At 41.1% G+C, this 22,695-nt stretch overlaps 2 protein-coding genes and 1 long non-coding RNA gene across 4 annotated transcripts in view; 2 read left to right on the plus strand and 1 right to left on the minus strand.

The window, feature by feature from the left end:
- The first annotated feature begins 889 nt into the window (after positions 1-889).
- On the plus strand, positions 890-5,596 carry dlx3b (distal-less homeobox 3b). The gene is made up of 3 exons (XM_072561674.1): positions 890-1,609; positions 3,104-3,294; positions 4,315-5,596. Exons 1-3 carry the CDS (start codon positions 1,276-1,278, stop codon positions 4,618-4,620), a joined length of 831 nt encoding a protein of 276 aa, XP_072417775.1. The 5' UTR covers positions 890-1,275; the 3' UTR covers positions 4,621-5,596.
- Positions 5,597-10,283: 4,687 nt separating this feature from the next.
- Positions 10,284-22,695, plus strand: part of LOC140465841 (uncharacterized) — a 66,007-nt gene continuing 53,595 nt past the window's right edge. For both annotated transcript variants that reach the window (XR_011955164.1, XR_011955165.1), the window contains exons 1-2: positions 10,284-10,531; positions 12,275-12,367. This is a non-coding gene — a long non-coding RNA (uncharacterized lncRNA). The remainder of the gene's footprint in view (positions 10,532-12,274; positions 12,368-22,695) is intronic.
- On the minus strand, positions 13,448-21,059 carry LOC140465840 (homeobox protein DLX-6-like). Its single transcript, XM_072561675.1, has 4 exons — positions 20,982-21,059; positions 19,539-20,004; positions 18,620-18,813; positions 13,448-15,392 (listed from the first exon to the last, which is right to left on the minus strand). Exons 2-4 carry the CDS (start codon positions 19,837-19,839, stop codon positions 15,141-15,143), a joined length of 747 nt encoding a protein of 248 aa, XP_072417776.1. The 5' UTR covers positions 19,840-20,004; positions 20,982-21,059; the 3' UTR covers positions 13,448-15,140.

Below are 22,695 nucleotides of genomic sequence, written 5' to 3' on the forward strand. Positions count from 1 at the left end.
TTCACTTTGGAGCCGAGTTATTTAAGTTCTCTTCAAAGCCCGCGAGCGAAGAGATCTTTCCGGGGAGCCTGGTCGGTCCTGCGCACTGTTTATTTGCCTCAGTCTCCCGGTCGGTCAGGTAAACGTGGGCGGGGGAGGGGGGGAGGTGTGGGGGGAGAGAGGGTCACCCTCTCGGTGTCTGGGTCCATGCAGCACCACATGTTGGTGTCACTGCGTCCGCGGCATGTACAGTCCGGGACACCTCAGCTCGTTTACCTCCCCCCCCGCCCCCCGTGATTCACTATGTCTGTCAGCGGTTTGCAGCTTGTTCGGACTCACTGTGGGAAGGGTGTTTCGCAAATTACGAAAGGTGGAGACATTCTAGATGTGTGTGTGTGTTACATTTTACTCTCCGGCGTCTGAAACCATGGTAAAACCAGCAACACAGGTTAAACCACACCCAGCTCCCTGCAACTAAAACACTCAGTTGGGAGGCTGCAGGTAGCTTTGGAACTGTATATATTATTTTTAAAAAGTTGGTATACACGGTTTAAAAAGTTTATGGCTGTAGGTTAAACGGTTTGGATATTTGTATGATCCAAGGCCGATATGTTGTATCAACCCTTCCTGGAAATTTTAGCTTATTTCAGCTTTCAGCACAAGTTTCAGTTACACGTAGCCATGACAATAAATGTGGCTCGAACAGGAACGAGCAGAACTCCTCACGCCTCGCTGTCTGTTTTCTTTTCCTTTGCAAGACTGTAGAATGTCAAGCCGGCGCTACCACACCATCTCGCCTCGCCCAAGTAGATCGGGTCTCACCCTATTTTGTCTGTGTGTGTGTGTGTGTGTAAGAAATCAAACCAGTTACAAACGGAGAACTGCTAGTCGGAACTTGTTCCGAGTTCTGTTTAAATTCTTCAAGCCCCTCCAAATAAGTGCTTGGAGGGAGCATCTACAGAAGAAAAGGCAGACACTTTTAATAGTTGAGGAAGAGGGATAATAGACTTGGCTCCACAAATATGAGCGTGGGAAGTCTGAAAAACTTGGACTGCTTTTCTCGGCGACATCTGTGGAACCAATAAGCTTCCTGTATCCACCCTTCGGTTCCATATAATTAGGGGTTTAAGCACGCCGGGCTTGTTAGCTTCCATCAGTTTGGTTGGAGTTGCTGTAAGGATCTCATCTCCTTGGTGCACAGTGATGTGTGCATAGTTTGAGCTTTGTTTTTTTAAAAAAAAGTCTTTCTTTTTTTTATTTTTAAGAAAAAGAGAGAGAAACAGGTCGTTGGGAACAATGAGTGGAACCTATGAAAAAAAGCTGCCTGCCCTCCTCACAGACATGCAGACTTCGATGGGATGTCACCCAGCGAAAGATTCTCCAACCCTCCCAGAATCAACGGCTACAGATGTTGGCTATTATAATGCGCAGTCCTGTCATCCTCAACACGACTACTACTCCTCGTCAGCCTATTCTCAACCGGTGAACCACTATTCGTACCACCAATTTAATCTGAACAATATTCCGGGGCCTGGCTCTTATTCCCAAAAGCCCGAGTATGCTTACAGCAATTCGTACCGCCAGTACAGCCATTTCAACAGGGATGCACAACTATCGGCGGCCGAGAGAGGTAAGGTCTCTTGAAATTCCCAGTTGCGAAGATCATTCCAGTCGAACGCCAAGTGCAAACTAATTGCTGCTTCCTCCTATATACTGTCGCATTCCTTCACAGGCAGAGAGGTTTGCCTGTTTGCATGTTAGAGGGAGATTGTTAGTCCAGTCTTTGTGCGTGAATGTTTCTGCCTGACGGAGTGTTACAGAAAGCGGTAACATAATTTATCAGACGCTATAAGGCTGGATGATCTGACATGGCGTGCGGAGATACCTGCATCAGAATAGAGTATCTAACTTGACAGACAACACACACATTTTCGCTTCACTATTCGAGGTCGGCTGACGCGGTTTAGATCGACAGTAAGGTGTTACCCAATGCTACAGTACACTTGGCTTTGTTAAGGCTTGTGTTGTAATCTTTGGAACCAACCGTAGTGACCAAAATGTTTTAAGGCGCGAAATAATAATAAGAATCTTAACCAGGCACACTTGACAATATCAACCAAGGAATGACAACCCAAAGTATTTAAGGAAGTTAAATTCTCGACTAAATGTAAAATATCACTTTAAATTGCTGCTCAGTGATACTAGGAGTTATTCAAAGTGCACACTCGTCATGTAAGCAGGAATTTGGTAGACCTGATTAGCTCTTTACAGTAACATTTGAACCTAACAGGGTTGCGAGACCAGTAGGTGGACAGAAGTCCTGGGTTCGAGCTGGTGTTAAGACCAAGACTTGTTTTCAGCATTTGACGGGTACGAACTTGCTTTGTTCAGGTTCAGGCGCATTGCTGCTTTGCTAGTTTGTGAAACATCAATATAACAATCGTACATCGTGATAGGGAAAGTTGTGTTAATTTCTAGTCAGCGAGAATACATCTTGTCACAGTTCTAAAAGGGACAAATGCAGATTAGAAAATTAAAGCTGGCCACATCATTTCAAGTTGCACACAGTAAAGATTGTCCCCAGTCCACCTTCCTCATTTGGGCACTGGAGATTGCTCTGTATGGGGATGTCTTCCTTAATCCTGCCATGATTTTATTTCTCTATTGGCACACTACAGATATAAAACATAAGTAAACAAAATTATGCTGTATATGAATGACGTGGAAAACATGAAAAGGGATTTTACTGTTTAAATTAGATAATAATCCTTTGGGTTGTATCGTGTAATAATAATTAACAATAATAATAATTAGCAGTTTCTTCCCTCTTTCTGTAATTAGTATTATGCAAGGAATCCTTGCCTGAACTAATAGAATGGCAAACTGAGCTTTAAAAGTATCTTTCTGTTAAACAGTCAACTATTCAAGTTGCATTCTAATGTTCTAAAGAATTCTGCAACCCATTTGATATACTTTACATTTGCAATTTGGATGAGAAGGAAAAAGAACAATTTTGTTTTAGCCTTGTGTGAATTTTGAATTGCTGCATCATGTTTTTTTTACGATGTGCAGTCTCAACTATTCTGTGAGACCATGTTTAACTTTTCTTTGGTGTGTGCTTAAGTTTCAGTGAAAGAAGAACCGGAGCCTGAAGTGCGAATTGTGAACGGGAAACCTAAAAAGATCCGCAAGCCCAGGACAATATACTCAAGTTTCCAGTTGGCAGCTCTGCAGAAACGCTTCCAAAAGGCACAGTATCTGGCATTACCTGAGCGGGCAGAACTGGCAGCATCTCTGGGACTTACGCAAACACAGGTAAACTCTATTCACAGTATCGGTGCACCCACTGCCTTTACATCAGTACCCTTGGGCTAAGGCTGAACCTGGGAGGGTGCAATAAGTATCTGGAGTGATTGCTCCACACCCGCTTTACTGCTGAGACAAGTCACCTTTCTTTCCACACTGGCTTATAAACAGGTATACTAGCAATATATACGATGTTATCTGAAATGGTTCATCACTTTCAAGTTTTCTTACTACACTGCTTTCTCCAAATATTTCTCACAGCCAATCATTACCATGCTTTTGGTTTCATTGCCTTTTTGAGAATGCACCATGTAGCCAAATAAGTATTCACTTATTTATGGGATTGTACATTTTTCACTGTAGGTCTTGTTTCGTTTTCATTGATTGATCATTGCTGTCCTATTTCCACTGGAAAAGATAAAATGGTGTAATGATGAAAGCTTTTACATAACAGTTTGCAAAGTAAATTTGTAATCAGACAGAAATATAATATTATGTTTTTAAAATAGCAAATTTATTAAATCAGTGACAAAGAGGGAAAACATCTGGCATTGTGCCTACCTGCAATCATATATAGTTTTCTACATAATAAAAAATAAAAGTATCAAGGCAATGGTATGAAAATATTTCAAACATATTTCAAAAGCCTTAAAATGTGTTTTCCACATTTTCTCTCCGTGTGTGTTTACATACATGGAAGATTTGAATGAGGTGGGGTGTAGCATGAGATTGGATTAATACTGATTACAGAACAGAATCTATGTAGTAAAATGAACTTATTCTTTGAAAGATTGCAGGGATTAAATAAAAAGTACTAAAAACTGAAAACTGAAATAGAAGAAATGTCCTTTAGTCTAAGTGACCATAAAGAGGCAAATCTTTCCTGTAATAATGGTTGCAGTTACATATTTCTGAGAAGTGATTTTTATGGTACCCTTTGTTAAATATTTGCTTGCTTTCTCTATTATGTTAAATAATGACTTAACCACAAATTTCATTTTTTAAAAATTTTCTTTCCCACCTACTCAGGTGAAAATCTGGTTTCAGAACAGAAGATCCAAGTTTAAGAAGTTATACAAAAATGGAGAGCTCACAATGGAGCACAGTCCTAACAACAGCGACTCGATGGCATGCAATTCACCACCTTCTCCAGCCGTTTGGGAGAGCCACAGTTCAACTAGGAACCCCATCCAACATCAAACCCCTCATAATTCATCTCAGAGCTACCTGGAAGACTTTAATCATTGGTACCCACCCCACCCCTCAGGCTCTCACTTAACAGCAACAAACTCACTGCACCAGCCACCACCTCAGAGTACTGGAGCAGTCTATTAAAACTTTTATTTTTACTTCAAAAACCTTGAAACATTTGAACTTTTGATCTCTTGCTGTTTTGGAAAATGACAACAACAACTTGCGTCTATATAGCTCCTTTTAGTGAGGGGGGGGGTGTGAGAAATATGCCAAAACTCTTCACAGATGTGTAAAAATAAATAAGTTATGTAGTGAATAAAACTCTACATCGATACTGCAGAAGAGCCAGGCTGTAAGTGAACTAAAAACATCAGGAAAATGGAATAAATTTCCAGCATGTACCCCCATTCATTTCTATAGTAAAACAAAGCAGTTTTGTACATAATACCAATAACTGTATATGAGGAACAAAATCGAGGTATTTTGTAACTCTGCCAGTTGTCAGATCTCCGCTGCACACTGAACTGTTATAATTTTCCCAATTTCAGTAACACACAATCTTTTGCATTCCTTTGCCTATGGTTTGTTATATTATTTAAGTTTTTTTTTGATCTATTGGAGTGGTTAAATTATTACTGCCTGTATAATATTAGAGAGTAGTGGCCAGTTTGTTTGATGTAGCAGATATATTGTATCCATTGAACGATGTCCGATGCAGTATGATTTAAAATATGGTATTCACTGTAAAATGGGAATTCAGTTTGCAATAGATCAAACGATGGAGTACAAACTGTGGACAAATAGCAGGAACTCTATTTATGATGCTCCATCAGGGTATCTTTTTCTAAAAGAAAGTGTACATAAAATTTTACACTCCAGCTATAAAGTAATAATTAAGAAAAACCTTGCGGGTAATTTTTAAGAATATATGTGACACTGGGAGGAACTCCTCAAAATCATGAAAATTTCATTGCAACTATTTGGCTTGTAAAGAATGTCCGAGAAGTACCAAGCTCTGTTTTAACTTACGTTCTGTTTTGTAATAAATCTTTTAAATGCTTGTCTGACTATGTCCTTGAGAATGTTAATAATAATAAAAAAAGTCATCATTCCACAACTTGCTTTCATATTCTTTATTTAGGAAATAGAAATGATGACAACTTGAAATCTGTTGACAAGATGGCTTATTCTAAACTGCACTCCGTATTCACACTGTGGTCTCTTTTTTTTTCCCTGAGTCACCATTAAATAATTAAATATTCAGGTTCCGCTAAAGTTGCTTTCTTAATCGGAGTACCATCTCCGACGTTCCCCCCAGTTGTACAAATTCTAGAAGTTACAATTTAACAGGATGGTGACCCTTGGTTACACCTGCATTCTACTAAGATTGAAAGGCTTGGAAATGTGACTAATAGCTGGGTTACTTTACCGAAATGGCCCCTTCTCTCAAACAGGGCTGGATACAATGTCGGAATACAATGAAATATTAAAACACACATGAAAACCGACGAAAACTCCACGTAAGGGTAGCATATGGAAAGCAAATAGTTAAACGTACACCCATCTCCTGCTATTAAAGGCAGTTTGGTTTGAGGGCTGCGTGCAAAAGCTCTATAGGCGACAGCCAGGCAGACATTGTGGAGACACTGAGTTGCGTGGAGCAGGATTTTATTAGGCACGACTGCCAGAAAAAAAACTGCTCCATCGCCTGGGGTTAATATCGTGCTAGAGCTCACATACCAGCAAGTGCATCAAAGCTGTTGCAATTGCCAGGCTGACTACAACAGGAGCTGTCTGGTTTAACCCTATTCTTACCGAACTCAACAGCCGAATGTAACAGAGGTCGGCATTTGCAATGAAAAGGATGCGTCTACCAGTGAAGGGGAACGGGAATAAAAGGGGATAGTTACTTGGAAGCGAACTTGGAGTGGAAAATATTTCCAGTGACAAAGTTCATCACTCATGCCTGTGCCTAGTGTATTGCAGCAGAACTAATATTTGGTTTGGATATGTAGTGAGATAAATGTCACTATCCCCAGGTAGTTCTCAATAATTCCCCATGCAAACTACGAATCCATATGTGACTTGAGGTCCAATGGTAGTAACTGCGCCGACACATTTAACTGCACAGCATCTTTAACAGGCTTACCGCTCAAGGTTCAGCCTCGCCGTAAAAAAAAATAAAGCCAGGAGTATTTCTCATGTAGGACTAGGACATCAAATGCCATTGCTTTCAGTGCGAAAACGGTTCAAAACTTGATAACGCATTTGCTTCTAACGCAGGCATTCTGTAGCGTGTATTTGTACTGTCCTTTCTGCACATAAGTAGATCTATTTCGTACAATTCCGTAGAATAGTTGCCCTGATTTCCCCATCTATGTGCCTGTGTATAAAGTGGACAGCTTATGGCTTATTCGAACTTAAAAGCGCACCGTACTATTTACAACAGCGAGCTTGGGAGTCAGGGTTATTTTTCTCTATTTGTGTACATAATACGAGTAATAACTAAGGCTGAGTAACAAGCACGCAGCGTTAGGAAATATCTTAGGTAGTAATTAAAACATGACGAAATCCTAAAAGCGGTCTCCTCGCTGTAATTGAAGGGAGTGTGTGTGTGTGTCATGTTGCAAAATATACAGCGTAGTGATAAATTGGGGGAAACTCAAAGTAAAGACAGATTCCAAACTTTGAGGAATACACTGGCTGCGCCGGGAGTACCAGAGACCCAAGTTACCACAGATTTCACTGTGCTATCCATGACTCTGCCCTCTGTCATGGTAATATCTCCATCTATTCCGCCAAGTCGTACACAGAATCCCTCCAGGAAAGCCGATGTCACTGTTGAATGAATCGTTTCTGTTTCAGTCGGTAGCAACAGCTGTAAAAAATTCCATAGATCAAAAGTGGAAATCCATAGATCAAAAGAATAAAATTGTTTCGCCAGACGCTATGCAAAGGAGTGCAGTTGTAGAGAATGTGACCAACATCAATTGCAGGCTGCAGTTAAAATACAATGATCAGTTATCAGTCATCATTATGAAGCACGCAGACAAATTGGTTGAAAATGATCGCTGATCACACTACATGTTGTTATGTAGCCCAGTAACTACATGCAGATATTGTGATGGACGTTGTGCACAGAATTCTAGCAAATGCACACATCTTGCCTAGTGAGGTACATGGAACACCTATGGGAACTGATCGAAGAAATTAACATCATTTTACGTTCATTTTATATCAATGCATCATCGCGCTATTTCTTTACTTTAAAGAAAGCGTTCTTGTCCAGCTCTGTGTCGAGACAGGGAGAACTCCAGCGAAACACTCTTGATGACCAGTGACAGAATTTCGACAGATATCATCCCAGACGCTTGAGGAATACTCCCATTTTATTGCGGGAACTATCCCCCACCCCCGCCACCCCGGCAAACTGCAAAAATGGCACGAACGCAAATGATATTGTTCCCATAGCCATACAGGAAAGTATATTGACATGCAGAACAATTTAACGGTTGTGGGGGGTGGGGGGGTTCCTTCGGGGAAACGGCAGAAAATTGTAACCCTCTGCACTTCCTAGGCCTTACAATTTGTGCAAAGTTAACCCAAAAGAAACTCCACCGACTCACATTGCGGCCAGGAAATTAAATGCTTTGTTTGTTAGAAACAAAACCAGAAATTGCTGGAAAAGCTCTGCAGGCGTGGTAGCATCTGTGCAGAGAAATCAGAGTTAAATGTTTCGGGTTCAGTGACCCTTCCTTAGAACTGGTTCCCTGATTCCTGCTTTTGGGTGTGATTTCCAGCAACCGCGGTTCTTTCGGCTGTGGTTTTGTTTACACCTTTGCTTAGGTCTCAGTTTCAGAAAGTAACACTTCCACCAAAGTTCGTATCCAAAGAACAGAAAATGCGTTCTTTAATTAATAAACGTGCCTCTAATTTCTATGAACTTTTTTCCTCGATTCGCGAAACACGAACTGTCAGTTTGTTAAGTCGGACTGGTGCGGCGGGTCACACCAATGCACCCCTGCCTGGATATTATAACCACTTAACGCTCGAATTGCAAAATCAGCAAATGATTTTTTTTATTGTTTTTGAACATTATTCGATGGGTCAGGCGGTTACAATCTGCTCACTTTACTTCATGGTGGAATTTTAGATGACTTTACCTAAAAATTGGCATCTGAAGGGATAGACAATAAAGGAACATTCTCCACAAAATAATACATATATGGTTTCTTCGAACAATATATAACAATCCACTTCTGCATAGCGAAATGTTTAAATATGTCGAATATTAATTATGTTGCAAATACATTGGTTCAAATCACACTGATGGACCAGTGTGTAACTTCTTAGTGCTGCATTTCGTGCGAAAAACATTTGACAAACTGTTTTTACTGGCTCTAATTGATGATAACGAGTGTTGGAAGGAGGGAAAAATCGTTTAAAACTGACACACAAAAAAGGTGGAGGCTATCTAAATGCTGGCATTTTACGTGACACAGGTAGAGGGAGCAGTGGACTGCAGTCATCTCGGTGAGGATGACAAAGATAATGTTGTTTTCAGAAGAACGCTTTGCAGTACAAAGAGCAGCTCGTAAATACTTTGGTTAGAGCCATGATTTAAAAATAGCCCGCCCATTGACAGAGAGAAAGTGAAACTGGCGCGGGTGGGTTTCAGTGGGGAGGGTGGTTGTCGGGGGTGAGATGGGGGGATGCATAATTGGAAAAAAGTTAAAGCTTCAGTTTCATTGTCGCAAAATGTCCGTGATTTCAAATGTTGCACTTACAACGTTTAGAATGTACGGTTAGAGTTGAAAGGAAGCAAGCAGTGTGTCCAATTTCGGCACGGGTTGTGCATGTTAAAAAAGAAATAGATGGCATATAACAGCATTCTGGAATCATTACATAACATTTAGCATGTAACATCGTCCCTAAGAGCAATAATTAAGTGTAACCCTTTCCGGCCTGAAAAGCACCATTTGCATTCAATAATATTCCTCAGCCTGGGAACTATGGAATCGTGATGAACCCCCCCTGTACTGCTGTAGCGTTGATTCAATTAAAGCGAAGAATTGACAATCCCGAACATGATGCCAGGATTCTATGCAAGACTGCCCACGGAAGGTTAAAACGAAGCCCAGTCCCAACATTTCTGTCAAGTGAACACGCTGTATGATTCGGGTCGAGAGCTCGAACTGCCGCCCCCTCCCGAGTCTGCAATCGGCGGAAAAGAAATACCGAGATCCGGCGAGGCGGATCACGAGCATACGCGATTTAAAACCCCCCCTGATCTTTAGACATCAAAGCGTGCAGCAGAATTTCATCCACATTGCCGGAGCCCGGTTTGACCTCACAACTCTTTGAACCGTTACAGCGGAAAGTATTTTAACAAAGATCCCTCACCTCACCTTAAAAAAGACCACTTTCCAACCTCTCTCTTCACACAGAGAAAAGAGGGAATAAATGCCTAGTCTGATCTCGGCTCCTCACTGTGGACAAGCAATATCCTTCCCAGATTTATTGGAGAATGTGTCCCAGCGGCTTGTAATAATAAAAAAAATAATCCGAACTGTAATTATATCTGTACGATTTGTATTCATCAAACAGCCCCAAGTTCGTCAAAGAGAAGAGTAAATAATGAATTCAGTTCTCTGGAGTTCCTAAACCTTTCCAGTAATTATGCTGTTTGGAAGACTATACGTAGGCTGTCCAGATTGGACTGCTATTATTATAATCTCAAGCTTTGAAATTACCTATAATTTGCAAAGATGAGCAATTTCTCTATTCAACACATTTTATCCCATCTCTCGATGAGTAAACATGGCCAGTAATAAAGGCTAATTGAGCTGAGAATATAAAGAGGACGCTGATAGCAGAATTAATTCACACTTGGAGCTTTAACCAGAGCTAGCAGCACCGGCGTTGTTAGCTCCATTTCCTGCACTTTTTTTTACCGCATGCATTTCAGGGGAAGAAAATAAAAGAGGCTGACAAATTGCCATTCTGTTCAGGCTGCAAAATAATTTCCGAGTAAACACACCAGCCTTGGCAGGTAAGCTCTCGCCTTCGTCTATGATTCTCGTATTCTCTTAAACAGGATATTTGCTTCAGTGGAGTTAAGAAATATACTGCCCTGTGCATTGAAGGTGTTGCTACATAGAAGGGAGGAATGCTGAGATACCTAGCAATATCGCAAAGCAACATGTTAAGTTTCGATGTAGGAGACGGATGTGTGTTCTGCTCACCCCTGTGGTTGCATGTGGTATGTTTCTTTTGCCTCGAAGGCGTTCTTAACGTTTAGCAACCTGATTCGGTATGTTATTAGTCATGCATTTTTTTTGTATCGGGTGGTCGACCCGTTAGGACAGATAGTTTGCTGAAAACAACGGGCAGGATTATTTTTTCAAAGGACGTAACTGTTGTGTACGGGGGAGGCAATGGAGATTTGGAAAAAAAATACTAATAAGCTACCTCGATTACATCAGCCAAGATGCAAGTTTTGAAATAATTCCACACCCACTTATGATTCCCTTGTGTGCTCCATCACCCATTTACCCCAAAGGCATTGGGTGTAACGGGGAATAATCTGCCCCCTCCCCCTCCTTTTACCAAACTGGTTTGTTGATAGATTATTTGCTGAGTATTCCAGTACATGAAAATTACTTACAGGCCTGGTGGTGTCAATGGGTAGGCTAGCCGAACTCACCAGGCAAGTCACTTAAAAATGTGTGCTAATGTTTAAGAGGGATCACGGATAAGATTTGAAATATGTTAAGACCGAATATGTCAATAAACTAAAAGGATGCGTTTTAGGTGATACTGTATCTGAAATAACAAAAGAGGGTGCACTTCAACAGGGGAGAGAAGAAAAACCAGAACCCCACGATCTTATCTTTCACTTGGCTTGTGACTTGATTATTCTGTATCTCAGCCATCAGTTTAGACCCAATGTTACTGAATTCATTTTATCCTTGTATCTTTGTTCTCTGATGTTATTTTACTTTAATACCAGCACTTGCAATTTCACAGGATATGCCTGATAGGCTTCAGATTGCTTCCACTGGTCGGCACAACATCAAGGGCCGAAGGGCCTGTATTGCGCTGTAATGTTCTATATTCTGTTTAATGGAAGGGGGGGGGGAGTTGTGGGGGAGTTACAATTTTTCCTACAAGGTAGTGAAAGTTAAGAGATAACAACATTTCACTGGACTATTTAGCAGTTTACTATTAAATAATCTACAACGGCTGGGGCTGGTCCACATTGGTACGAACCAGCAATACAGAAGTGAACTATTGTCTCCTAATTCGGTTCGCTAATTCTATAACGAATGTTGTCGCGCCATTTGTGATGCAGATTTCGTCGTTTGTTTTTTTTGACTATCGATCCAATCCTACTTCTTTTGTGTATATATTCCTTTATCAGTATTTTGCTGATTACAATATACACCTGCAAGTAATTTAGGTAATAATAACTCAAATCTGGGCTGCCCAACTGCAACCAGTGCATCTGCCTGATTCGCGTTTTTTCCCCCCACTCGGAATTGTTACATATTAAGCAGTGCATTTAGGCGACTGAAAATTGCTGGTAATTATCTTGATGGAAAGCGCTTTATTCAGGGAGCTACAGTCAAAATTGCTCTAATTACAGCCCTTTTCACACAAGCATAAAAAAAATCTTAAAATAGCAGAGAAGTGGGCTTTGCACACGGCTTCCAGTGCAGATGTTACGGGGGGAGGCTTGACATGCGAGCTATTATGCATTAAAATCTGTAAACACCACTATCTTGTCTTGTAGACTGACTTTGACAAAAAATTGGGAGAGCAAACCATGGATTTCAATACGTGTTGTAGTTTGTGAGACCTGACAAGTGGAGATCAGAGACACGTGGTAAGTAATGAGTTTCTTAATTGGGAATGTTAGATACAGGTGTATCTGTCAGACCGCTGAACGAGGAATATAGATTTATTCGCTTCCAGCATTTTCTTTCCCCCAGGAAAACGTCGAACACATTCTTCCAAGCCTGAGGGCTTAAAGGCCGCTAGCCCTGACTGGCAATCAGCACATATTATATCTTAATCGATCTCATTTGATAGGACGGATTTATCATTTACTTGGCTAATCAGGGATATACTGTAGCAGACTCTACCTCTTCACTCCGTTTAGAAATACATCCAAAAGGCATGATAGTGGATGTTTAGTAACATATCGGGGAGAGACGCTAAAACACGGCCCTGGTACAAAAGGTGCTATTCCCCTGCAGTGAGTATTGTTACTGAGAACAGAATTAGCACAGATTTTGGATCGGCCTCCGCTGACGTACTGCAGACATTGAAAGGCACACGCATTGCTGATTCGACGTTGGCACCATTTTATTACTTTAAGGAAGGAGGGGGTTAAAACAGCGGAAAACTAAATAACTGTCATCTAGGTGCATATATTGAAGGATTGATCAGGATGAATGGCAATGAAAATCAAGATAAAATATTAATGTCAAAAGTGCAACTGACTGTACATGTTGGGGCGTTGAGAATGTATACTGATCGTTGGTGATAACATCGACTGGCCACAGGTAGTACAAGATGATGTACAGCCGCCGGAATCATTTAACAGACAATACATATACTGCACATTGGAAAGACATGTTATTATCTACAATTATTCCTCATACGACAAGTACTAACTTTATTTTTCTCTCTCTGTTAGGACCTTTTTAATAGGACGTGCCCTTCTATAATAGAAAATAAATCTCCCCCAAATTACAGCTATCTCATCCCAAAATGTATAATTAGTTTAAAGGGGAAAAGATGTCTCAGTTGTTAACACATTAAGGTTTCAAAATCAAGAATCACAGACAAATTGCGATTTTTTTTTGTTCAAACCAAATTTTTCACATTATCAAGGAATTCTTCTGTCATTTGTGAGAAATACAGAGGCACGATCCTTGGTGACCACACTGAAAACCACAGGTTAATTTTAAAAGTCCAGGTTTTTTTTAATCATGAAGACAAGTAACAACATTTCCAGAAATGCACCAGTTCTTGGCGAATCCAAAATGTGGTCATGCAAAAAAAAAGTCACGTTTCTTCCACTTTTTAACATGGCCGCATACATTTTATATATTTATATATTTTAAATTCTATCGAGGTTCCTCTTTATGTTTGACCCCAAAAGGAAATTGAAGCGAGAAACTGTGACGGGATGTGCAATGAATGGAATAGTTTGATCAATTACATGCAAACCTTGTGTCTTTCCTTTACACATAATTACAATTAAATCCACAGTTAAGTCGGCATTGCTTTTTTTTAGAAAAATGCTAACACGCTTCGGTTTCTATAATCCTGAGAAACGTACTATTAAATTGGGTAGCCATATTTATCCAAATTGGTTCGATTGATCGCGTTAACACGGGTTTTACTTAGAATAATGAGACATAATACATATGCACTATTTACAACTAATTAAACAATATATACACACGTAATGTTCCCTCGCTGTCTGCTCTCCAAGAAATCGTTTACCTTCATATTGCTTGCTTTTTAATGTCACAACATAGGCTGTATTTCAAATTTTAAAAAAACACGTTCATTGTGAACAGCATTGTTTGCTGTTGAGAGACTAGAGGGATGGGCACAGAGTGCATGCACCCTGTTGCAAACGGTGGGAACGAGTCAGCCCAGAGTTTTCCGCCTCCAGTTAGTTAACCCTTGAAAGATTTGAACATGGCCGAACTACTGCCCAAAGCAGTTCCACAAATTGGAGATCTCAATGGAAATAGGAGTTTAGAGTGGCCCAGTTCAATGAGATACAGTGCAAATCAAACGTTTACTGTCTTAAAAAATACAGGAAATGTTGGAAAGATAGAATATTTCCTCCAGGGTCTTGAAAACGGTTATTGTTTGAGGTACTGATTTTTTTTCAGAAATTCAAGGGAATTTCTGATCAACAATCAAAGCCGACACTGTTGAAATCCATCGCGAATTTCCAAACTTGCTGAACCATTCCGGTTTTGTGATTGTAAATGTGCATTTACCAAATTCACTTCACATTAAACAGATCTTTTTTTTGGAAAAAAAACCCTGAATATTCCAGCCGCATATTCTTCAATTAACCAGGTGTTCGCAGCTCGATCTGACTGAAGCCATATATGGCAAATGACACATTCATGCTTCAAGCTTGAATTACGGTAATTAAATAAAAATACACAAAAAAGAAAGCTGATATGGTACAAGCCCAAAGAAGGGATTGGATTAGTTTATCCTTAAACGCTTTGAAATACAGCCCATGCATTTGCCCAACTAAGAAGGATTTGCATCCTGGAGTAAAAAAAAGTTTTGTTTTGTCAAAACACTAAAATTGAGTTTAATAGAACAGGTATAAAATCAGATTTTTTTTGTAATTCACAACGTAGATTATAGACGCATCAAACTACTCCAATAGAATTACAAACATTCTATAGCTGTGTATTGCACTCATTAGAGGAGTTTGACTCTATATACTCATTGTATTTCTGGAACAAACCTGTTTAGATACGACTGAAAGCATATAGTCATTGTTATGTCGATTCAGTCGTCTTTTCTCGTCCATAAGACTACTTCAAATCATGTGACACTGTTTTGAGTGTTTTTAAGAAGTTTGTGGGAATGATGCTACTCTGGGTTAATCACATCATCTGGGGTCTTGGCATGGTGTCCTGGTGGGGCGGCGGGTACCATGACCCAAAACTGTTAATGTAGCTGTTCGGTGGCATAGTGGAGCCCTTATTTGGCATGGGAACGTCCCAGACTGGTGGGATATTGGGCGAACATGGAGACAAAGCAGCGGAGGTGGGCAGGTGGTCGCCTTCTTGCACATTGGAACTGTGTTTCATCAGTTTCTTGTATTTGGAGCGCTTATTCTGAAACCAGATTTTCACCTGAAATAAAATGAAAAACAAACGCATCACATTTTACCGTACTGCGAAGCTAATGTGCTAACCCGGCGCTTTTGGACTTTTGCCGAATGCAAAACAGTCCAACGTTTTATTTAAAATCAATAAAAATCGATTGTCTATGTGTTTGTCCATTCACAAGTCATCTAGCCAAAACACCCCCAAAAGGACTCCCATTTAGCTTTTAATATGTTAGGGTTTTTTTTCGTAAAAACAAACTAGTTTCACATTTGTTAATACTTATAAATGATTAATGTGTTATATACACAAGACTATAAGCTACTGCAGCCGTTCCCAATGATCTTGTCAAACCATTGTTGCCGGAACATACAGGCTGCTCTTAAAAAAAAGGCCGTGAGTAAATAATTATCTACTCACATTTAGAAGCTCCAAAAGCAATTGAGCGCAATTGAGTACGGTATATGCATATTAAAGATTCAGATGACGTAGTTGTGAAAGGTTTCAATGGGAAAGTACAAATAAAACACACGCTAACAGAGTGCCCAGGCGGTTTTAAACACAAAACAAGATGAGATGCCACTATCCAATAAAGAGCAGTTTCTTTAAAAACCATTTAGGAATTTGTATAACGTAGCTCAAGTAAAAGTAGGATCAAAAAGCTAGAGATTGACGGTAATAAGTCATAACGTCTGGTAATTTCAATTGCCCTACAGACCATAATAAAGACGAACATTCACATTTTTTTCGTAGAATTTGATTGTGGATAATAATTTTTCATCTAAAAAAAGTGTTGCTTTCTTAGTAAAGATGTCACGGTTTAACTTGAAGTTAAAGGTATCTTTTTAGGGACAGCACCTGTGGCATTTTAGGAATTTGGCTCAAGGCAATTTAACTTGCATTGAAAATCCCATGTCCTTGCTTATTACGGGGTTTTCAAGTCTTTTGCCAATGCAAAACGACTTGATGCAGACCCTAGTTCCTCAGGCAAGATTAGAGTGTAAAAAAAAAGGCTAAAGGAGACTACTGTCGGGTTCCCCCTTGCTCCAACACTTCAGGGAGAAGAAAGTGACACAAAAAAGTCAACAGATTAATGCAACATCTCTGAACGTTTAATCAGCGTTACAAATCCACAAAAATTACAACTTCAGTTACAAATTATTTTATACTGATCTATCAAGCGTCCAATTATTAATTGTTTTAGCCAAAAAAATCGGTGCCTTCATGTAGGCCGTGGGATCGGTAGCTAACCTGCATTTTAAAAAGTATAGATTATTTGAACTTTCCTTTTACGTCAACCAGATAAGGACGCTGTTTCTAAAATGTTCCAGCGTAGAACTACCTGGCGATTATATAGCGAGCATTTCTGGTTCAGACACAACCCAAATATCGAAGTGTCGCTCGCTAACACGTTACCTGCCTGCTTTAACTGCTCTACTGCTATTTGGGTAAATTGTCCACGGGACAACAACAACAAAAATCGAGCAGAGGACAAGCACCCAGAACAATTGCTCAGAATTTGGAGGGCGTCAATTTTCAATTTTCTTACGTGTGTGCAAACTACCATTCCTTCAATTGTTCTAAATAAAGGGGTTTGAAAGTCCGCTAAAATTGTTGTAGCAATTTAAGAGCTAAAACAAAAGGCTGTCGCCAAATCCTTATGACATTTTAAAGAAATAATGCAGCAATAATTGAAACAAACACTTAGACAATTGAATCAAATAGCATTCGTTTGGCAAGAAGGGACTGTAGCAATGCAGGTCAATTCTCCGCATAATCTTCATTTCCCCCCTCACTGAGACATGTATATTTTAACAATGTGTTTGCGAGATTTTGTTCCATACACGTTTGAACTGTCTTTCCAATAATAGTTCTGGATAATTGTTTGTGGCCTGTTCAAACTGGAGAGGGTCGTCAAGCAAAGTACACTTTGTGCCATTTACAGGAACAAACTGAAAACATCTGAAATACTGAAACTGCCGAATGCGGAAATAAATTAGTTTTGCTGCACTAGGATGAATAACGTGAAGCAGAGGACTCTTTCAGTTTGTTTAGAAATTTCCTTTTACATATATACAGTTTGCTTTTTTTAAAAAAAAATCCAATTAATAGCACCAGAAGAAAATTGGGAGGGGGTTGGTCTATGTGAAGCTGATCACTGTGGAAATTATCGTTGATACTTCAATTATGTATGGATAGCCTGTTGTATTTTTACAAGCCTGAAGGCAGCATGACACAATGGGCTGGTTTATTGAGGGTCTTTAAACAAGTGATGATTTTAGTTGTGTGGAGGAAGCAACGCGTCTTTTGTGAATCCCTGCAGTGTGGATTTATCTAATGCACTGGAATAAATTCGGAGAATTGGAAATGGTTATCTTTTCATCGTAGACGGCCATTTTGGATAGGTGAATGTAGGATTTTTAAAACCTGGGGAAGTGATAGTAAAAGGAAGGCGCAGCAGTCATGGAGCCGCTGGAAAAGCACTATTCCGCCCTGAGCTACCAATCAGGAAAAAAAAAGGTTTCAAGTTCCCGGAGAATAGTTGTTAACATGCATCCCGTTTTATGAAAGAAAAACCTTTCGCGATAAAGTTGGCGCGTAAACGATGAGCGTTTTATTTTGCAACATCCCCCCCACACAAAATAAAATCTGGGCCGATGAAGCGACAGAGGCTTTTTTTTTACATAACACAGGATTTTCCAACGCCACACCCTCTAGAAATTAGACAAAAAAAACAAAATTTCTCTAAAACGGCATCGTGCACATACAGTGCTGTAATTAGATCCCGTGCCGTTTTGTTGAACATTGGGGGGTGGGGTGGGGGGGACATGCTTCAGTCCACGCTACATCTTCTTGCATCTCCACAACACATGCTGTCATTTAGTGAATCTGAGGTGGGAATTTCTGCACACATTCCAGCGCCCTTATAGCTTTCAATGTGTTCGGATCTCGGGTGAACCGTCCAAGGATTCCCAGCGAGCCCTGTTTATTGCTGTTTCTTTTTTTTAACATTTAGTTCATCACTCATAATTCTAATTGGACAAATTCCATCCCCTTTACCAACAGAGAGGGGTGAACATTTTTCTTTACATTTGATCTGTGTTTGACAGACGGGGTTATGTTTGTACACGGATGGCCTGTTTGATTTTCCCCAATAATAAACGAGACAGTGCTTTAAAATAAATCAACAAAAAAATAGAAAGTGGACTTTTTACCCCTAAAGAGGGGAGCCTTGGTTCTGCCTAGTACCCTACCTGTGTCTGTGTGAGTCCCAGAGAAGCTGCTAATTCTGCTCTCTCTGGTAGTGCCAAATACTGTGTCTGTTGGAAGCGGTGATTCAGGGCTTGTAGTTGCAGACTCGAGTAAATGGTCCTTGGCTTTCTGATTTTTTTCCCTTTGCCGTTCAATCGTATTTCCCCGTTTTCGATTACAGTCGATTTCTCGTGCTCTTGGAGTGAAAGTGGAAAGAATGTAATTTTAGGGAATATCAGTTCTACAACACGATCTGCTCTCCACAACAACAGCCACCCACCTCTCAAAAAAAAGTATATCAAATTTACATGCCGTGAATGGATGATCCCATTAAAGACGCAAGCTTAACAATGCGAGTGATAACCGGAGAGAGAGAGAGAGAAAGAAAGTAATGCTTTGAACCGAAGTTAGGTGCTGGATGCGCTGCAGAAACTCAGTTCAGATGTCTATAGCTTTCTCCCTCACTCGGAGCTGACTCTACCGCACACACAAAAGCAGCATTTGCGTGCGTTGTCTTCCAAGTCGGGAATATTTGCCCCGACCGCTCAATGTGATAATACACTTCTACAAAAAGCCTGGTCAAAGTGGATCTCTCGGCAAACAATAGATCATTTTAGCTGTAGCGCTGGTCCGTGAATGTGACTATTTGGACAGGGAACAGGAGAGTTGTACACAGCTTCAGATTTCCCAGCAGTAGTTCTGTCCACTTGCGATTGTCTATTTAAAGACCGCAATTACTTTTCGTTTAATGAACTTATAAATAATTTCATCAGCGAGGCCTCTCAAATCTCGGCAGCGCACTCTCTCCAAAAAGGCTTTGAGTTGCAGCGTGGCTACAGAAACCACAGAGGAAAGCGATCGGACACACTGCTTTCTTTACTCAGTAAGTTTGAAGTCGGTGGCCGGAGCCCGCGTCCTTACCTGAGTCCTCTAACCTGGTGTGGCCCAAAGTGCTGCTGTTCTGGTAGGGCATGTACGGATTGGGTGCGTGGTTGCTAACTGAGCTCGGGTACGGGTAACCCAGCGATCTGCCGTAGGAAGAGGCGCCGGAATAGGAGCCATCGTGTTGGGAGTGTCCGCTGGAGTGCAGGCCGTGCACCGGGTAGTGTCCATGGGACATGCCAGGGGATGACTGCTGAGCGGGATGACCAAACTCCAGAAAGGCCGACTTGGATGAGTCTGGTGCTAGCAGACCGTCAGCCATCGCGGTCATAGTCATCATTAACGAGGAAGTGCACGGGACTGACTAGGAATTACCAGCGTGCAGGAAATTGACAAGGAATTGACGCGCCACATGAAACTGACCCAGGGGCCGCTCGCCAAAAACCAAATCCAGGCGTCTTCCCCCACGGTTTTCCCGAGCAGAGGCGAATTTCCCGCTTGACGGCTGAGTCGAAAACAAAACAGGGGTTTAAGTTGAGAGAATTCCCCGTGAAATTCAGGAAAACTTCTGGATTTGCATGGCTGCTTCATGCATATGGATCTGATATGCCAACGTATCCAATTGGCTGTCTCCTGCCGTGTGATTGGACGACGGGCGTATTACATCACCTCGCCGGCGGCGATCCTAATTAACTTTAATTAGGACTCGGTTAATGAGAGCGCTCCAGCTTCAGCAACTAGCAGCCCCGTCCGTCCCAGATAACCGACAATCTCTCTCTCTCTCTCTCACACACACACAAACATGCGAGGAAATTGTCCTGTGCGCGGCAGCCACTATGTATCCTTTGGGTGGGGAGCTGAGTTTGGGATGGTGGGTGGGGGAAGGAGGTGAACATAGAGGGGTGGTGTTGGTGGGTGTGGGTGGTGACAGAACCTGATAAATAAACAAACTCCCCAGCCGCCAACAGATGCGTAGCTCAGGAACCGCGACTCGAGGTTGAGTTTGAAACAAAGTGAGCAGGGCGCAGTAAAAACAAGGAATGGGTTTTTTTTGGGGTGTGGGTGGTTGGGAAGCAGAGACTGGAGGTGGGAATACAAGAGTAGATAGGAAAACCGTGTAGATGCCGCCACGTTCTGAAAGTTTATGTTTCAAATACAACATAACTGCAATCTAACTAGAGAGGCAGGATGCTTCCCTTAAAAAAAAATGGATGAAAATGATCTCGAAACAAAGTGGACCGCTGTGATGGAGCATGGTCCTTACAATAGCATTTATTTGTAGCTGTGGGTTCCTTCGGCCTCTATCTGTTCCATCACGTTATAAAAAACTTCAGGGTAGGAGGAAAAGGAGCAAAGAAGTTGCATTTTTAAAGTGCAATTTAGGACAAATACCTTACATATTGCCCCTTAATTATACCTGGTCTCTTCCGCTATCTGTTAATCAATGCACCGATGTAAATGACATTCTCATGTGATACCCACTTCAACTATAAATATCTTTAGTCCTGTCGCAAAGCGGCGAATTGTCTGGCGCTGTCACTGCCGTCCTTGCAGCCTCGTGTCTCGGCCGCACCAGGTATTTGTCCCGTCAGAGTCAAAGCTCGCAATGATCATTTGATTCAATCTTGGTGAATTGTAGGTGGGACAAGTTCCCGGAACTTCGTTTGAACAAGTCAAGATCGTTTACTAATTTCTGTACATTGTTCTTGTCCTCTCTCCTCTCTGTCACCGCTCCGTTCAGTTCGCTTCTGGCGTATCATTAAATTAACGGGTGATTTGCGGATTCACTGCTCGGATGTATTTTTTGGATCAATTTGATTATAACTAGCTTGCCTGTATTGTCAATGTGACGACGGGTTGGGGTAGGTTTGTATATGTATATATGTGTGTGTGTAGAGAGAGACAATTTATAAACGACTTTTGCACAGAGGGTGAACGAATTGTCAAAGAGTTATTGGGGGAAAAAGAATTTTTTTTTTAGACAGACGTGTCTGTGGGAGATAATGAGAAGCGATGTGACAGTTTCGGCTGACGGCTGAAAAACTGCGTGAAAGCCTCACCCACCGGAGGTTTCAAAGGTGCTGGAAAACATGTGGAGGACCCGAGCTTTTCTTTGTTTGCTCCTCTTGTTAACCTTGGAACGGAACACGCGAGAAAGAAATCCGATCTTCCGACGGTCTGGGAACTGTACAAAAAGAAACGTTCAACCGATCTTTAAGAGATCCCCCCCCCCCCCAAAAAAAAAGTCCGATGCTGAATTCCATTTATTTCTCGGCTTTTTGACAAAAGAAAAGTCTGAAAAGAAAACAATGCGACATCGAATGACTGATTCCCAAACTGTTTGGTGAATACAATCGGAGAATCCCCATCCTCTTGAAAATCTAGTATCTACCGACACGTGGCCCATTTAAACAACTGTCATATCTCTTTCCCAACTCAGCGTTAAACGTTGGAGATTGGGGTGGAGGTAACCATGATAAAGCTTGAAGCTAAACTTCCAGATTCTAAGTTATTCTTTCCTAATAATTTGAGATTTTTTTTAAACCTTGAGGGTAGATGCAGGCAATGCACACACGCACACAGAGGGCTTCCCGTCACGGTTAAAATCCTCGTTTTCCCCTGTTCAAATATCGGCTGGTTTTGCCGAAATCTCTAGCATGTAGCGGTCTGAGCAGGTGAATGTGTGGACAAAACTCAAGGGGTCTATGAATCGAAACCTTTCCCTGTCGCCTCCCCCACCTCCCCACCCACTCCCCGACCATCTTGTCTTGAAGCGTGTTGCCTTTATATGTATACTTTGTTCCAGAACTGTTTTTAAATGGCTTTTTTTTTAAATAAAAGAACTCTGCGGGGTGTAGTCAGTATTTAACAATTTTTTTTTGCCTTCTAACGGCCCGTAATTACTGCCGATCTGTGCAGCATGAATAAGCCCTCATTGTAAAACTCCCGGCCCGTTCGCTCCGTTTGCTTTCTCCCGCTGAGTAGATGATTTGCAGCTTTCCAAATGCACCAAGAACGGGCATTCAAAGCCAGGCAGAGAAAGGATTCTTACTCACAAAAGAGAGAAGCGGGCTATTAAATAGTTAATTATATAACAGGTGCAACCAGTCTGCGGAAATTGGGGGTAATTTTCGCGATTTTGCTTGCTTTTATTTATAAAAAAATTAAATATAAGGCTTTTAACACATCAGTTCGA

This window comes from Chiloscyllium punctatum, chromosome 42 (genome assembly GCF_047496795.1).
Source record: "Chiloscyllium punctatum isolate Juve2018m chromosome 42, sChiPun1.3, whole genome shotgun sequence".
Taxonomy (NCBI): domain Eukaryota; kingdom Metazoa; phylum Chordata; class Chondrichthyes; order Orectolobiformes; family Hemiscylliidae; genus Chiloscyllium; species Chiloscyllium punctatum.

Coding starts and splice junctions, on each gene's coding strand:
- dlx3b (XM_072561674.1), top strand. CDS start 1,276: ATGAGTGGAACCTATGAAAAAAAGCTGCCTGCCCTCCTCACAGACATG. Junction 1,610..3,103: donor ACTATCGGCGGCCGAGAGAG/GTAAGGTCTCTT, acceptor TGTGTGCTTAAG/TTTCAGTGAAAGAAGAACCG. Junction 3,295..4,314: donor TGGGACTTACGCAAACACAG/GTAAACTCTATT, acceptor CCACCTACTCAG/GTGAAAATCTGGTTTCAGAA.
- LOC140465840 (XM_072561675.1), bottom strand. CDS start 19,839: ATGATGACTATGACCGCGATGGCTGACGGTCTGCTAGCACCAGACTCA. Junction 18,814..19,538: donor CACCAGGTTAGAGGACTCAG/GTAAGGACGCGG, acceptor TTTCACTCCAAG/AGCACGAGAAATCGACTGTA. Junction 15,393..18,619: donor TGGGACTCACACAGACACAG/GTAGGGTACTAG, acceptor ATTTTATTTCAG/GTGAAAATCTGGTTTCAGAA.